This window comes from Trichosurus vulpecula, chromosome 4 (assembly GCF_011100635.1).
Source record: "Trichosurus vulpecula isolate mTriVul1 chromosome 4, mTriVul1.pri, whole genome shotgun sequence".
NCBI lineage: Eukaryota > Metazoa > Chordata > Mammalia > Diprotodontia > Phalangeridae > Trichosurus > Trichosurus vulpecula.
The window spans coordinates 291,772,481-291,790,901 of NC_050576.1; the positions used below are offsets into that span (position 1 = coordinate 291,772,481).

General features: G+C 37.6%; 1 protein-coding gene across 1 annotated transcript in view; it reads right to left on the reverse strand.

The window, feature by feature from the left end:
• Window positions 1-18,421, reverse strand: part of UNC80 (unc-80 homolog, NALCN channel complex subunit) — a 227,958-nt gene that overhangs the window by 99,633 nt on the left and 109,904 nt on the right. The window contains exons 25-29 of the mRNA XM_036755726.1: window positions 16,872-17,005; window positions 9,043-9,208; window positions 4,437-4,640; window positions 3,359-3,459; window positions 2,094-2,294 (exon numbers count right to left, since the gene is read on the reverse strand). Of these exons, the coding sequence (XP_036611621.1) occupies window positions 2,094-2,294; window positions 3,359-3,459; window positions 4,437-4,640; window positions 9,043-9,208; window positions 16,872-17,005 (806 nt within the window). The remainder of the gene's footprint in view (window positions 1-2,093; window positions 2,295-3,358; window positions 3,460-4,436; window positions 4,641-9,042; window positions 9,209-16,871; window positions 17,006-18,421) is intronic.

Consider the following 18,421-nt stretch of genomic DNA (forward strand, 5'->3'; position numbering starts at 1 on the left):
CTTCCCAAGTTTCCTGGAGCCCAACTCTTTCTTTGTGAGAATGACCCTGAGGTCAACATTGGATGAGAGGCACATATAGGTAATCCACGGCTCCTACTGCTGATCATCTAAGAACAAACAGGAAAGAAAAGAATTTTTATCACTAGTCATAGACTGGTTAAAAATAACAACCACCACCAGGAAGGTAATTTGGTTTTTGTTTATACGTGTGTTTAATGTCAAACAAACCTCTCCATCTCTCTATATTCTATAAACTTTGGAATAAACAACACTTTTTTTCCCTTTAGCTCCTGAAACTCATTGGTAACTCATGATGCTATTCTTCTTGTTTTCTGTTCCCTCTGAATTTAGGTACATTTTGTCCTGTGATATCCTGCATTTTCTAAACTGTTCTCTCATAGCTTGATGTGGGTGTGTTTTTCACTCTCAGCTGCATCATAAACTTCAGGGCAGGCTCTGTCTTCTCTTTTGTACTCCCCACAGCTCCTGGTATAGTGCTGAACCTTTGGCAGGTGAACAGTAAATATTAATTGAATTGGATAATTGATGAAGGAAAATCCTTTGGTGAAGCCACTGGACAAACGCAGATGTATTAACAGAGTTTGTAATGGCTAGGGGCAAAAAGCAACCAGTATTGGCTGCTTTACCACTAAGCAGAAGACCTCCTACTTTTCATGGGGAGGCTTAACATTTTTGAGTTTCCACTTTTGAAAAGTTCAGCTGCTCAAATTTGGTGTTAAAATGAGATTAATATTGAGAAAATATTCTCTTTATATTCTTCATAGTTATATTTAAAGAGAATATTGTATTCTTTTTAAAGCATTTCTTTCAGCTCAACCAGCATTAGATACTCTATCATTTGTCAGTCAACAGTCAAGCACTTACTGGCAGCATATAAGGGGAAAAACACCCCTCTGATACAGAGAGAGATGCTTCTTCTTGTTTGTGGAAATGAGGACAAAAACTTTGTCTTTGTTCAGAATCATGCAGATATTATTTAAATTGTTGTTATGATCTATAAATCCCAGTTCATTTATAAAGAAATTTCTAAGGCAGGGGTACATAAGCATTTTAATGATGTCTGGTGAAATGAATGGATCCCTTTTCACAATAATGTTTTTAAATGGATTAAATGAAATACGTAGGATTACAAAGGAAACCAATTATATTGAAACATAAAATTTTAAATATTCATTAATTATTATTAAAATTATTAAAAATATTCATTAATTATTATTAAAATATTAGATGTTTTTAAATAGTAAGTTCGCAACCCACTAAAATTATCCATGGTCTCTTGGGGTCCAAGGACTGCAGATTAAGAGTCTCTCTTTTAAAGGCTTTATGTGTGTTTGATTAAAAACCTAACATGGAACTTCATTAAAAATAACTAAATTTGCTTAGTAACAACTTAAGTGAATTTCAGTGCATAAAGTATTATAAGATTTATAGTCAGTCCTTCTAAAATCCTGCCAGAATCCATTCTCTGTCCATTAATTTTCATTTACATATGTCACCGTTACATGAGTGTTGCATTCTTCTCATTCTTCTTTTTTCACTCTGGATTATTTCATGAAGATCTTTCCAGATTTCTTTCATTACATTAATGTATCACAGCTTATTTAGTCATTCTTCTGTTATTGGACATTCAGGTTGTTTCCAGTTTTTGCAACCACAAATAATGCTATTGTAAAATCTTTTAAAGGACAGCTCCTCTTTGTTTGTTCATTTTTGATTATGCTTTCCAGGGTACATTCCCAGCATCAGATTGGTAATGGGTCAAAGAATATGACTATTTTTTATAACCTTTACTGGGTACTGTCAGATTTACTCTTCTTCAGAAAGAGTCCTACGAATGTACAATTCCATTAGCAATGAGTGAGAGTACCTGTTTCTCCACAGTCTCAAGAGAAGTGAATTTTGTTGATTTTAATCTTTTGACATTTTTTGAGTTTTAATTGAGTCAGAGTTTTAATATGTTAATATTCATTTGGAAGAATGCTCTACCTCACAAATTATCAAAGAAATATAATAATTATAAAATAATATAAATTATAACATATGCCATATTAATTGAATTTTAAGTCTCTCACCTCTTTTTGCTTCTTGCCCCGAAAGGCCACATTATGAACTGTGTTGTCTTCCCGAAGGGAATCCACAGTGTCTCCATATAGCAACTTGATGGCCCGTACCAGGCGAGCACAGGAACGACTGTGATGGAGATAGCAGTGAGGGTGGCAATAGTCGATGTGTGTGCAGATGAAACTTTGCTGATTGCACAGTAAGATCATGACCTGAAACACAAAGAGCCCACAGATGTGTCCCAACAGCCAGCGAATGTTTGGAAAGAGAAGCGGCAGGTGTTTGGAAGAGAGTTAATGAGCATGCCATCTTTCTGGCGATAGAATCAGTTTCTATAACTGTGTAACTAGTTTGTTTTTATCTTTCTGCATTAAAACTTGATCCAAGAAACCATGTGAAGAAGCAAATGAAGGCTTGTAGATGACCTTCAAGAACTTAATCCATTCAATCATCCATCTATAATAGATTTATATTATTTATTATTTTATTATTATTGTTACTTATATTATATATGTATGTATATACTGGTTTCCAAGTATTGATAGAGAGCTTAAACTTAATCCATTCAACAATCCATCTAAAATAGATTTATCATTTTTACGATCATATTATATATATTTATGTATATACTGGTTTTCAAGTATTGATAGAGAGCTTAAACTTAATCCATTTAATAATCCATCTATAAAAGATTTACATTATTTATATTATGTATATATGTATGTATATACTGGTTTCCAAGTATTGATAAACAGAGATCTTAAACTTTGAAGCACACACTTGACCTATAATTGTAGAAGAAACTATGTGAAAAAGTATGAAAATGACCATAATCAAGCAAAACTTAAAAAAAAAACCTCAGGAAAGGATTCCTAGAGACTGGAAAAATCTGGTCTTTGACTTCTTGTGTTAAAGCATATTTCCTATTTCTATGTACTGGTCATGATACCCAGTTTCTACTCCCATTAGCTCTAGGTGGTTTATGACATTGGCCTGTGGGTTGATCTTAGAGTCATAGCTACTTCAAGCTGAATATGTCAATATAATATCAGCTTCAACTATTCTCAGGTCTTTAGCTAAAATAGATACAACAGATATTTTTTGCCACTGTCTGGTCTATGGTGGTGATAAAACTGGACAGAACATCTCAGTGAAATTTCTTTCCTTTCAGTAGAAGGCCAAACAGTTGATTTAAAAAAAAAAAACAAACTACTACTTACAACACAGTGCCTAGCCCTCTGTAGGTGCCTAATAAATGCCTGTTGACTTTACTTACATGAAGCCATGACATGTTCCTGTGGTAGTTTTCTTCAGTGCCAGTGTTGCTCAGACCCTCAGGCTCAATGCTTGGCTCACTTGCACTCCAGGGGCTCCCTTCTTCAAAAGAAAAATACCAGAAAATATTTTATTTTTCTCCTGTTGGGGTGAGTGTGTGTTTGTGTATGTATTTAGTAGAGCTGTCCATGCTTGTGAATCCAAGGGAAAACACTTGTAGTCAGACCATCTTTGCCCAGCTGGGTACCAGAGAATCCACTGTTTTTAGAGATTGTAAGGAGGATCTCCCCACCCTTGGCCACCAACATAACTGGCAGTGACAAGGAGAGTTCAAGTTCATGGTTACCAGAAGGGTAGGCCATGGCTCACATATGGAGAAAAGGTGAAGAAAGACAAAAAAATCAATCCAGTTCCTTGTGTTGTTGAGATGCACAAACTATTAGAGTTCACTGTGATCAAATTAGTCATTCATTGGCCAGGCTTTGCAAGCTGAAGTTGAACAAGAACACCAACCCTCACACAGTGGCCTCATAGTCTGCTGCTGCTCCTGTTCCTGCTCCTGCCCTGACCTCTTTGCTTATTGTGTCTATGACGAGAGCTATCACCCCAGATGGCCATCAATGCTGGAGTACACAGAGCTAAGTAGGGAAATGAACCCTGTACTTAAACTCACCAGGCTAGTCTTCTCCATGGGAACTTGTGAGGGAGAAATTCTCCTAAAAATATACTATTCTAAAACTTTCTATGTTTTAGCTCTTCAACTTCTGTCAGGTATCTCCATTAGTGTCCACACAATGCTTTTAGGTTGACTCTTGACTGAATCATCTAATGAATCCCATCAAACAACTGGTGAAGAGTCCAGTAATGAGTTAACGGTAGGGCTGCTTTCTTTACACTGGATCAGCTGTCTCGCTGTGGTGCAGTCAAAGTCTCAGACTGATGCCTAGTACCTAATCCTCCATTATTAAATTACTGCTATTTGTTTACTTAGGTATTGGCAACCTCTTCAGACAAGAGGTATTAGAGGACACTGTCTTTTCTCCTCCCATTTCCCTGTCCACCCATGTCCTCTATGTTACCTATATCAGTGACAGTGTCCCTGCTCTGGCACAGCTGCAGCTCCTCATTCTCAGACTCTGAGTCCTGCCGTGATAGCTTGGTACTCTTTAAGCTGCCGGCCCGGCGAATACTGGATAAGGAACCCCCCTTCTTCACCCGGAAACTGCGGGTTCCTTTAATCTGGAGCAGGCGGGAGCCTCCTATCCTGATCTTCCTGCTGGGAACTGCATTAAAAGAATAAGATAGGACTTCCCCCACTTAGTTCTCTCCATTCCAGGTTGAAATCCCTGCCCTCCCCATTTATCTCCCTGCCCTGCCCCTTTCTGTTGGCCTGTATGGAAAGAAACTTTTCTCTTGGCTAAGTGGCTTCCTCCAAAGTCATTGCCATTGAAGAGCTTGTGAATCAGACTTATGGCAGGGTCTACAGTGATGATCTGGGAAAAAAAAAAGTTTTCCTAGGAAACAGTGCTTATCAATACAGGACCAACCTGTCCTCTTCCTAGCCACGGGTTCACAAGCATGAGTTTGTCTTTTGCAGTAGAGTTATCTAGGATATTTAGTAGATTCACATATCATTATTGTTCTATCCAAGAGAATGAATGATAACCTTTAAATAAAATGTTTGTAATGGGACTTACACGGTTTTTTGAGCTGCCATGTAAACCCATTCATTTTGGAATACCTTAAGTAATTAATACCCCAAGTGGTTCCTCTCTCTCCAAGCCAGCAGTAGGTCTCAGCTTTGACTCTTCAGCAAGGCCGCTAAAGGATCTGTTTTCGTTCTGGTGTTTTGGGTGAGCATGAATATGAAATGGTTCCATTTCCAATGCCCCTAGTGATTTCCCATGATCCTCCTCTCAGTCAAAAGGCTTGGTAGCATGTGAGTCCAAATGTTGCAACACCCTGAGTCACCCTTATAGTCTACATGTACTGAGAAGAACATGCATTATTCATCTTTTAGTGTTCTGTGAGTAAGAGAAATTGATCAGTAGAGGAAAAAAATAAACAACTTTAGACGTGAAAGCCTGACCTGTGCATTCAAGCCTTCTCTTAATATATATGTATATGTGTATGTGTAATATACATACACATATACATATGCATTTTATATATATACATATATATATCTTTTGAAAGCTTTATCCCAGTTCTCATTAATTCTTCAGAAGGATTAGAGGGGAGAGTTTTCAGAATGATGGTACATTAATGAACCAGGTGATGAGTTATTCCTCTCAAGGAACAAGGAGAACCAGATACTTAACTAATTATTGAGATGGATATACAACTACAAACTAACTGAACCGAATTTAGAGTCACATTTTTCTGTTGAGTTCAAATCTAACAAAGAACTGGTCAGAAAAGTGGCATTTTTTTCCCATAGCTATCTACCACATAGGCAATTGTATAAGGTAATGTAATGGAACTGATACTAAAGTGCCAGTTAGATATACAGGTTTATTGGCATATAGACCACCCAGAGAAATTACTTTGTACCAATGTGGATACTTTCTTCTCTGATTCATTCTTGCAGATGACTAAAATTATCTCTATACAGCTGGCAAATTCCTTGGGGGACTCCTTTAGCACATCTGGATGGAGCTGGAGAAGATTATAATTCCCATAGCACAGTTGGATATAGCCAATGAAGACTTTATAACATCAGGATACATTTTAATTATAGCACAAAACCCTCCAGTGTATGTTTTCCACAGTGTTGTTTAGGCTTAATTACTATATCTTTGTTTCTACCTACCTGCAGCAAGGAGAAACAGAATAAAATTGTAATTTGCATCACTGCTAATACATGCCTCAGTCTATCAAAGCAGTTTTGCTACAGTGGATTTGAAAGGAAACAAGTAGATTTGTAGGAATTCCTAATAATGGCAACAACCCACTAGTGTTTGTTTAATTTCATAGAATCACTCAACCTTAAACTTCACTGTGATCACTTAAAGAGAATTAAAATATGCTTTGTTTTGAGGATTGGGTGATATCCCATAAGATAAAGAGGGATTCTCTTGGGCATCCCAAAATAAGTATTTCAAATTACTGAAGTGGTAATTTATAACTGGGAAAGCAGGGACTTGCTTGCATGCATGCTCTTTTCTTACTCCGAATTGCACATAAAAAAGATATGATTATGCTCAAGCAAGATATGATGAAATTTAATCTTTCTTTTTATGATAGCAAATAATCAGCAGGAATGTGAAAAAGAAAAAACTCATTGAATTGGTTAATACAGGGGTCTTCTTAATGAACACAAATGAATTAATTTACTCTTAAATGTCTACTTTGACCATGAATTCTTAACTAGGTTCAGTGGATCTTAGGCATGTGTAGACAGATCACCTGAATTTAGAATTCTTTTCCCTCTGGTACATGTTCTTACGCATACTACCTAACAAAGTGATATTGGATCTGACTAATGGGTTCCCAAGGGTGATTAGGAGCTACCAGATCTAATGCCCACCAGAAAGGATCTACAGTGACCACATGACTACATCATTATTACCACCCAAGCTTTCTGTCATTTATTCTCAGAGGAAACTATAGCTGGTGGTATTCTCAGGAGAGGAATTCAAGGTGGGCAGTTCTGAAACAATTTGCTTTTCTAAGAATACCAAGGTAGATTGGGCAGGGTCATGGTTGTCCACACTGGAACCATTTGAAGAGCTCATTTTAAAAATGTAACTAAAATATAGTTTGCCCAAAGCAAACCTAATTTGGGATCACCAATTTGGAACTGACACAGACTTGTTCTCTGCAGCTAAAATTTCCTTATGATTGACCCCCCAGTAATTACTTCTTAATCATTCTACTAATTAATCACAATCATTGCCACAAAGGCTGGTATTGCAAACCACATGGAATGACCCAATGGACACTGGGATGTGACCTGGTTTGACAGTCACAAATCTTAGGCAATTCTTATCCCTAAAGAGGATCTCCCATTACAACTGTCTTTGGTAGGATCAAAATGGTCATCAGAAGCAGTTTATTCAGCCATTAATCCTATCCAGTGCTTAGCTTTTGAGAAAACAGGTGGTATGGAATCATTTAAATCATCAGGGAGTTCTGGTCTTAACCTTCAAGTTGGTTTTAGCAACTGATAACAAGAGCCTGCAAAATAAACTAATGGAGGTTTAAAGTTTTTATCTAGTCTGCTTGATAAAGAGAACCTTTAAAGAATACTCTTTCCTTATGTGTGTGTATATTTACATATACACACATATATATTTATGTGTGTATATTTACATATACACACATACATATTTATGTGTGTGTTTATATGTATGTATAGTTTAATTTTGATGTTATATATGTATATATATGCATACATATATTTCATTTTTATGCTAATTATTTCTTGAGTAACCTTCCTATACTGATGTACCAAATTTACAGGGGAGAGGAAATGGGCATTAATCATTATAGGGTAGGTATCATGCAGATTCATCCTGGCAAAAATCTATAATGTTTTAGTGTCCTTGATGAAAATCATGAAATTAAAATAATCTCTAAGATAATACTACCATAATAAAAAATTATTTTAAAATAGCTTAGCCTTTACATAGATTTGTACAAACTCATTATGGGATCTTAGGATCATAGGTTTAGAGAGAGAAGGGTCCTTAAAGGCCACCAAATCCACCTCTCTCATTTTATAAATAACAAAACCAAGATTCAAAAAAGTTAAATGAGACCAATTGTCTCACTACAAAGTAAGAGTCTGAGGCAAGATTTAAACTCAGGTCTTCCTGAATCTCAGCCTAGCGCTATCTATGGATATCTTTCCCTCCCCTTCCTCCCCACTACTCTATCTAGTTTAATTAACTGAATCACTATATAGTCTTTGAGAGAATATACCAAATAATCGTGACTGCATTTTGTATTGCAACACTTGTATTGTGACAGTGTATGGAGAAATTAGCATGAGATGTGCTTAAAAAAAAAGATGGAAGGCATTCTGTTGTCCTTACCAAATATAGTTGAGGCTCTAACCTCAACTTTATTTTTAAATTAAATTTTCTTATTTTTTTTAAATTAACAAGCTTTATTTTCTCTTTCCCACCTCTTCCTCCTCACCTTAATTTTCCATTTTCAATGATTTATGAGCCTTTAGGTACACTATAAAATCCATAAATGTCATACAACAACCACATGGATTTTATTGTATGTCACCAGCTTCTGATATACACAAAACTTCCATCTTTTTTTTCCCCAAATAACAGAGTTATCCCTTATAAACAGTATGGCAAAGATGGCCCAGGACCCTATTTTTTACAACAGACACTGAGAATACTGTTTCGAAATAATGCAATGTTTTCTTGTTTTCATTTATGGAGGAAACCTTGAAAGGGCAACTGAGATTAAGAATAAATGCTAGCCTTGCCTCAGTTTCCTTTGTTTTTACTTCCACCACTGGGAAACAATTCCTGATCTCAGTGTGCCCATGACTTGGTAAGCAGCATTGGTCTCCGCCATTATACAAGGCCAGCCCTAGAGACCAAAGACAAATAGTAGCTTCTTGGGAACATTCATGGTTTCCTTTTGGTACACGTTTCTTGTAAGCTATATGCCCCACAAGAAATACTGAAACAAGAAAGTGTCTGGTTTTTTACCTACCTTTCTTCTCCTCAACACCTGTGTCAGACTTGAGGGTATGACTGCTGCTGTGGAGGGAGTCCTTTGGGTCTTCATTGTCATCCAGGATTCCAGCAAAGCTGATCTTCCTCTCATACCTGTGCCGGTCTAACTCAGGATCCAGCCGAAGTCGGCAACTCTCGAGGTCCTGAAACACCAAGGTGGAACATTTAAAGGTGTATTCCAAGAGGACAACTGGATTTCTTTCCAGATCAGAGCTTTAAATATCTATTCTTGAATTTGTAGCATACCACTTGCCATCCCCCAATAATCTTGCAATAATCTAAAAGCCCGCCATCACAGTTCTAGCTGCCTATCTCATTTCCCAGTACTGGGTCACTAATATTGGCTGCAATCTTAGTGCAGTCTTGCTGTTGAATTTGATTTTAGTATTGGTGAGACCATAGAGACTATAACCTAATCTCCTCACTTTAAAGGTGGTGAAACAGAGGCTCAGATACTGAAAGTGACTTGTCCAAGATCACATAGTGTAGTAAATGGCAAAGCTGGGACTTGAACATAGGTACTCTTACTCCAGATGCAAAGTTCCTTCCACTGTGACATGCTGCCTTGGGAGAACCATTTTTTACTCATTAGGCAATGTTACTACTAAATGAGGCCAATTAAGACATGTACTTATTATATTCTGTTGGGTCAAATGATCCTATAGGAAGCCACTTCTGCTTGATACTTTCACTTTGAAAGTGATTTAGCTAAGAGTGTCAGAATGGTTGCTGCCACCTTGAGTATTGTGAGGCTCTAAAAAATGGCTATTTGCTGATGGCAACTGAATATGACTTAATTCATCTAACAAACAACTAGTCGAAAGATCCTACTTTCTCTGCTATCATCTTATATCTCTTCTCTCCTTCTCAGCTAAACTCCTTCAGGAATCCATCTACACTAGCTGCCTCTACTTCCTCCCCTCTTATTCTCTCCTAAAATGTCTGCAGTGGCTTCTGATCTCCTCACTGAACTGGCATTGTTCCCTTACTAACACTACCAAATACTCTTTTGCTTGCCAAATCTAGTGACCTCTTCTCAGCCCTGCTCCTTCTTGACCTTTGTCCCATTTGACAGTGTGGATTACCTTCTCCTGGTTACCCTCTTTTCGAGGTTTTAGTTACATTGGTATTTTCTCATTCTCCTCCTTCTCTGACTCTCTTGGTGGGTCTTTAACCATCTCACACCTGCTAACAGTGGAGGTCCCCCAACGTTCTGTCTTGGGTCTTCTCTTTTCCCTCTATTCTACCTCATTTAGTGATCTTATCAGCTCCCATGGGTTCAATGATCACTTCTATATTAATGGTCCTTAGATCACATATCCAGCCCTAGTGTCTCCCCTAAATCACTGCATCACTAGTTACCTTTTTTGACATGTATAATGAGATATCTCATAAGTACCTCAAACTTAACCCAAACAGAACTCATCTTTCTCCCCAAATGCTCTTCTGAATTTCTCTATTATTGTTGAGGCAATCACCATCCTTTCCACTTTGGTATCGCCCTCAACACTCCTCATCACCAAGACAATGCCAGCTCTTGAAATTTCTTTCTCCACCATGTTTCACACAGCTACCACTTATTTTAGGCCTTTATTGCTTCCCCTCTGGCCTCCTGAAGTAGTCTTCTAATTGATCTCCCTGCCTTAAGTCTTGCCCCACTCCAAGGTAGCCTCCATTATACTACCAAGGTGATTTACCTAAAGCATAGGTCTGACCCTATTACCCCCTTACTCAGTAAAACACAATGGCTCCCTATTATCTATAGGATCAAATATATTTGACCATCGATTTGACATTTAAATTTCTTTATAACCTGGTCCCTTCCTATTAGTCTTTTTCCACCCTACTTCTCTCCATGGACTCTATGATCCAGTGATATTGGCCTCTTTGCTCTTCTTGGCACACAACACTCCACAAGGCTGTTCCTTGTGCCTGAAATGCAATCGCTGCTTACTCCTGCTTCTTACCTTCCCTAACTTCGTTTTGGATTTAGCTCAAATCCAGCCTTCTCACGGGGGGCCTTTCTTCTTCCTCTGATTGCTATTACCTTCCGCTCTGAGGTTGCCTTCTCTACTATGTATATATCCTGTCTATTCCTCGTTATTTGCAGGTCATCTCCACTAGAATGGGAGCTCCTTGAGGATAGGGACTGCTTTTGCTTTTCTTTGTTTCTCTTGGGCTTGGCAGGATGAGTGTCATACAGTAAGCACTTAATAAATGCTTGCTGATTGATTTGCTGAGAGATGTTTAATAAATTTTTTAATGAAAAATGAATTATATTACCTAATAAGATGTATTTGATTTCAACAAAAACTTGAAGGAGAAGCTATTTCTTTTCTCAGTGTTGGTAGTACGTAACAAACAGAATTTGACTGCTTTTAGCAGTTTTAAATTAGACAAAATATCATACTTGATATTTATGATTTTAATCCTCTGTAGAAGAATATAAGAATTACACATTGGTACTTCAGAAATGCTTAAATTTATGAAAAAAAGATGTCTAGAAAAATATAAATATCATATGGAACCTATTAGAATACTTTCAAAAGAAGTCTGGAAACTCAAACTGCCTCCCTGGAATTAATCTGTTAAAAACATACAACATAATCTCATATTTAATTTCTAGTCAAAGGTAATTAGTATGCATCCCTTATTTTGGATACAAAATAAAAATTGGACAATATTGTGCTTCAGTATGAATTATCTCCCCTCACTGAACATTTTTTGTGTGTTTCTTATATCTAAAAATTAGGATTGCATTTGGACTCCATTACTGTAATTTGTTCCACATAATTCTTTATGATTAGTCTTTGCTTAGTTTTGTAGGGTTAGCTTGTGCACATATGTGCCTAGCACAGTGAATCACCAAAAAGGAGGGGCTGAATAAATATGCTGGATGAACATGTGTTTTCTTTCTTTGTTATTTGAGTGGTATTTGCTTGCTTCCTGAGCATTAATGCATTTTAATAATATAGCTTATATTTACGTAGCTCTTCATAGCTGCAAAGCACATGATTTCACACACATGATTTCATTGGATCCTCTCCAATGTGCGGTATGTAGTCTAAATATTATCCCTATTTTACAGGTAAGCAAACTGAGACTCACAGAAGTTAAGTGACTTGGATATGTCTGCAAATCCATTAGATGGCCAATCCAAGGATGAACCCAAATCTTTTGACTCTTAACTTTTGTGCTTTTCACATAAGACTATGCTTCCTTTTATCATTACTTGGTTTTTTATATGCATTCAATTAATTTTATTGGGAACATTTTTAATAGGATATAAGAACTATAATTAGGACTGAGCTCATTATTCTAAAGAATTTCTTTGATGGTCTATTTGGAAATTAAATGGTTTAGAATCCAAATTAAAATATCAATTATCTTCCCTACTCAGATGAACAATCTTATAAAAATTCGGCTTTTCTAGGATTTGGCAGGGAAGGGGGAGCAGAGTGGTGGGTGGAGATTGTATGCATGTGTGTGTGTGTGCGTGTGTGTGTATCATGTATAGTATGTATAGAGGTGGGGTAGTGGACAAGATAGAACTAGAAGAATCCATTGTCAGGGTTTATTTAAAATGCCAATGAAAAATCCAATCCTGAAGTCTCTTTTCAAAACTAACTTCTAATTAGGCTATATAGAGTGCTAGCCCTGAGCAAAATTGTGAAACAGAAAAAATGTGCCTGGTACTTGATATCTGCTGTCCTTCCTGTGCATTTCCACTATGCTCAAAGTATTTAGAGATCTCCTGTTACCTTTATGCTACCTTACATATACATAAATATCACGCACACACAAATATATATATGTATATGTATATATATATATATATGTTATACATGCTCATATCCTTTTCTTATCATAGTACTTATTATTCTCATTTATGGTAATTTGCACCTTAAAGGCAGGACTTTGGTTGCCTCTTCTTTCACTTGTGTATGACCTTGAATGTTTTAACCAAACACCACATATCGGCAATGCCTTCTATTGTGTAACTGACCTTGCCAAGTCTTTTTTTAATTAGATATGCCTCTTTCTTGGCAGCAGACTCAGATCCCTGCCAGCCTCTAGAGCCCATCATTTTCACTGCTTCTTCTTGAATTTTCTCATTGATCCACTCCCATGCCTCTAGAGATTTTGGTGTTATTCCCTACACTAAGTCAACTGTAGGTTTCCAGTGCTGTGAAAATTTTATTACATTAATAAAATACACTAGAGGTTTGCAAACACTCCTGCTGCAAGTGTTTTTATTAAATCTTTAGAGTATTTTCATTTTGGCAATATTTATGCTCAGCTCTCAATTGTTCATTCTGAGTTCAGTACCATCTCCTAGGAAGCAATTTCAAGCATTCACGACCCTTCGTGTTGGCTTAATCAGGTTTAGAATGCTAATTTTCTCTTCATGACAAATTTAGGATTTTGCTGCAGAGCATTCATTAATGTTAAATGGAGTCATGCAGTTTAAACGCATGCACATTTAGTGAAAGATTTACATTTTTAGAAATGATTAAATCCATGTTCAAAACAGAACTCATTAACTCTTACCCTAAAGCCACCCCTCTTCCAAACTTCCCTATTTCTGTTCAGGAGGGTACCACCAAGTCACCAAGGTTTAGAATCTTGCTGTTCTTCTTGCCACCCGCCTCTCCTTCATCCCACATGTACAATGAGTTGCTGAGTCTTGTCAGTTTCTACCTAAATGGCATTTCTCCCATTTGTCACTTTTCCTCTACTCACACAGCCACCATCTTTGTTAAAGCCATCGTCGGCTCTCACCCATCCCGACTATTCCAAGAGCCTCCCAATTGGTCTCCCTGTCTCTCCAGGTCTCTCACCTCTCCAGTCCATCCTCCGCAAAGCTGATTACCAGTATCTGGCATATAGTAAGGACTTAAATGCTTACAGACTGATTGCCCCTACAGCCTGCATCTGGCTGAGCCATTCCTCTGCTCAATAGACTCTAGAGGATCCTTGTTAACCCAAGGAGTAAACAAAGTCCTCTGTTTGGCTGCCAAAAACCCTCTATCGTCTGGTTTCAAACTCTGTTTCCAGTCTTATACATTTCTCCTCTTCATGCACTCCACAGTTGAGTCAATATGGCTTTCTGCTGTTTTTCACATATAAATCTCTGTGATTTTGCCTTCCCCCACCTTCTGCATAGAAGGTACTTTCCTTATCTCTACCTCTTGGAATTCCTATTTTCCTTTAAAGCTCAGGTCAAGTACCATCATCTATGTGAAATTTTCCTGATGTCTCCTCCAGGTGTTAGCACCTTCCCTTTTCTCCCAACCAAACTGACTTGTATTTATTTTGTATGAATTTGTATATACATGTCATTTTCACTTATACAATATAAGTTACCTGAGGGAAGGCATTGTTTTGTCTTTGCATATACAAAGCCTGAAAATAGTTTTCATATAGAGGGAATTTAATAAATCTTTGTAGAATTTGATTAATTTCTGGCCATGGCTTCCCAATGCGACTGTTATAAAATGAAGTGATGCCCACTTCGTTCCCAGCTTAACTCACTCTCCTGACTGATCCACCCTGCCACCAGCTGCCTTGTCCCTGTGGGATGACTCTTTTTTAAGTCCTACTCTCTTAATTGGTGAATCCTTGGCCTTGATCACTTTTTCTTGAGGACCTCCAGCCATACTGCTCACTTTACTCCCAGTTCAATTCGCTCCCTGGACTACCCCACCTGTCCATCAGCTGCCTTTAGCCCATGTAGATACCCTGATGTCCCTTTACTCCTGCATCCCCACCCTGCCATTTCCACCTCCCCTTTATGTTTTTTCTTCCACTAATAGAATATATTATATTTGTATCTTTGGCATTTAGCACAGTGCCTGGCACATAATAAACAGTTAATAAACGCCCTCTCAATCTGTCTGTCTCTTGATTTATCTCACAAAATCTATCTGATCCAATCTCCCATGTGACTGTTTCATTTCCTGTTTGTTCTGTTTGCTTCTCTCATGATCTCATGTTTTTTTTCCAGCCTGGCAACTCGACCCTGACTTCTTTGACTCCTTTTGGTTTTATTGTCTTTGGACTGCAGCCAAATTCCATTCAACCTAACTACAGTAGCTCACCTTGAAGGTCCTATGTCCTACAACCCACAGATGTTGATTCATATAAAGATACATTATATTGTCAGCAGGAATCTATAAAACATTGCTATATATTCTGAAGTTTAGGGCAAAAAACAGAAGAACTTAGAAGTACAGTTGGTATTTTTGTCACTCATGCTGACCCAAACAAGGAGATGGCGATAACAAAGAGTGAATAAAAAAAACAGGAAACAGTCCTTCCAGAATGGTGTTGGGGCATGAAAACTCAGAATGAGACTGGGGAGGAATATAAGTATAAAAATAGCTTTGGGGAGAGGGAGAAAGAGATAAGATCTCTGCTTGAAATAGATGAGTTGACCATGATAGAACAATTACTGCTCTTCTATTTGGTACCTGTTTTCTCTGTCATGGAGAATGCTATATGGCCTGGAAAGGACAGAACAACTACAAATGCTCGAGGAGGTGGATCTTAAACTCAGTTCTTCCTGACTCCAAAGCTATTTCTTTATCCAAAAGGACAATATGAAATGTAGTAGTGATAAATGCAAAGTCTCACAACTGGGCTAAAAAAAAATCAATTTCACACGACTGGGGAAGTGTGGTTAGCCTACCATTTAGTTGCAAAAGATCTTGAGACTCTCAGGGACTACAGAAGCATAGTGGCCAAGACTGGGGATGTAGTATTATCCTTTCCTCTGCCCTGTTCAGATGACATCTGAGTATCGAGTTCAGTTTGAGATGCCACATTTGAGGAAGGACATGAATAAGCTCGAGAGCAAACAGGATGGTAAAGAGACTCAAAATCATGCCATATTAAGATCAATTGGAGGAACTAGGAGATGTTTAGCCTGGAGAAAAGAAATCGTAGGCAGTAGGTGGCTAAGTGGATAAAGCACTGGACCTAGAGTCAGGAAGACAAAAGTTCAAATCCTGCCTGAGAAACTAACCAGCTGTGTAACCTGGACAAGTCATTTAACTTTCATTTGGCTCATTGTACCCATCTGCAAAGTGAGGATAATCACAGCACCTACCTTCCCAGGTTGTTGTGAAAATGAGATAAAATCTGTAAAGCTTTGCAAACCTTTAAGTGCTATGTAGACACTGTTGTTATTGTTAGCATTATCATTACTCCTCATGACTTGAATGATAATGTGCTTACTGGGAGAAACATTTCCCAAAGGGATTAAAAACATAAGCAAAAGTACAGATTTTATTGTTTAAAAATGGGTTCTTATTGTTGTCATTATCACTCATAATGATAATGTGTTTATTGGGAGAAACATTCCCCCAAAGGAATTAAAAAGCAGGCACAAGCACAGATTTTATTTTAAAAAAACCAAAACCAAAACAAAACTGGGTTTCAGTTATGATGCACAATCTGCCATTTTGGAAAAGTTGGGGGCCCATTAATAACAACAGCATTTCCTTATTAAAAAGGCAACCAATTGGTTCGTGGATCTTCACAGAGTAACGCCAATAGCAGTGGGTCAACTCTTTTCTCCAGCAATGCTACCTTTTGCAAAATCTCAGCAGAAAATTCACTTTTGATAGGATTTTTGGGAAAAGAATGTTCCTTTTCTTTCTTTAATGAGAGTCATTGGATTGAATTAGCTTATAAAATTATATTCATATGTTTGCCCATAGAGAATATAGAAGACTGAGAAAGCATATGAAACTATGGGTCTAAGCTATTTTCTTATTTTCAGTTTCTGTGTGCTTTACTTACCACCAGAGGTTCAGTACGTGGGCGAGGCAAGCAGGAAAAGGTCTCTCTTAAGAAGGTAGTGATCTCTAGTAGAAGCTGGCAAGCTGCCATCTTGAGGGCAAAGGGGCAACCACATTTGGTGGGGTTCACAGTGCCTGTGAAGTAAGACATTTTTTTTTTTTTGCTAAGAGAGCCCAGTAGACAACGCAGAGGTATAGTTTGATGGACACCATTATGCATGTGTAAAATAAAATCATATGTATATGAAAACATTATCAATCAATGTTAAGTTGAAGACTTTAATTCCTTGGAGGGTTGTCTATTCACACCTATAGGAACTGATCTTCTATTTTGTAGCTTTCTCAAGAACAGTCTCATGGCATTGGCTAAACTAAGATAATTATTTGAGTACTTTACCTGCCATACCAGAGAGTAAAAGATCTCAGGTTCAGGAACCAAGTGATCGAGTTAAAGAAAATAAAAATTGAATGAATAAAAATTGAAAATTTAGCCAGATTCAGGTTATCCTAATTACATGTGACAGGCTGGCAGAGTAAATAGGATGCTGATCTTGTCGGAAAGGAAGCTCAAGGGTTTAAATTCCACTTTTTATACTTACTAACTGTATTACCATGGAAAAGCCACTAGGTGGTGCAGTAGAGAGAACATTAGGCTTGAAGTCAGGAAGATCCAAGTTCAAATTCCACCTAAGACTATGTGTAATGGGCAAGTCACTTAACGTGTCTGCCTTGGTTCCCTCAACTGTAAAATGGAGATCATGACAGCACCTCACGGAGTTGTTGTGAGGATCAAATGATTACAAATTGGTTACAAATGATTATATTGCATTACAAATGGTTACAAATATTTGTAAAGGTCTCAGTGTGATGCCTGACACATAGTAGGTGCTTAATAAATGCTTGTTCCCTTCCTGCCTCAGTCAGCTCTCTAGAATCTAGCCCCCAAATTTAGCTTCCCTCCATAGAAAGTCATGGTCCTTGGTGGCAGAAGAATTCTAATTTTACGAGTTCCTGTGCTAAAGAGGTAACAGATCCTTTGCATATTTGTGTAACACAAAGCAAGAAAACTGTAGGTTTAGCTATAAAATAAGATCTGCTTTTTGGGCAATGGGGTATTCCAAAAGCCTCCAGTTGTGTAGTCCTGACATAAAGAGAAGCTCTGCTGACCTGAGCCTATTCTATGTTACCAGGTTTTATCCCATTTGCTTGATATGTTGCCATGGCTACAGTACAACCATGAAACGTTCTTTACTTTTATGCTGAAGGATGCTCAATATAAATTGGTTCAGCAGCTCTAAAGGGCTAGCTTGGTATAGGGGAAAGAATGATGTTTATGGTGTCAGGAAGCTCTAAATTCAAATCACATCTCTGAGATTTGCTAGTTGTTTGACCACAGATGAATCAATCAACCTCTCTAAACAAAGGAAAGAAGGAAACAAGTATTTATTAAGTGCCTACTATGTGCTAGGCACTATGCTTTACAAATATTACTTCACAACTCTAGAAGGTAGGTGCTATTATTATCCCCATTTTAGAGATCAGAAAATTGAA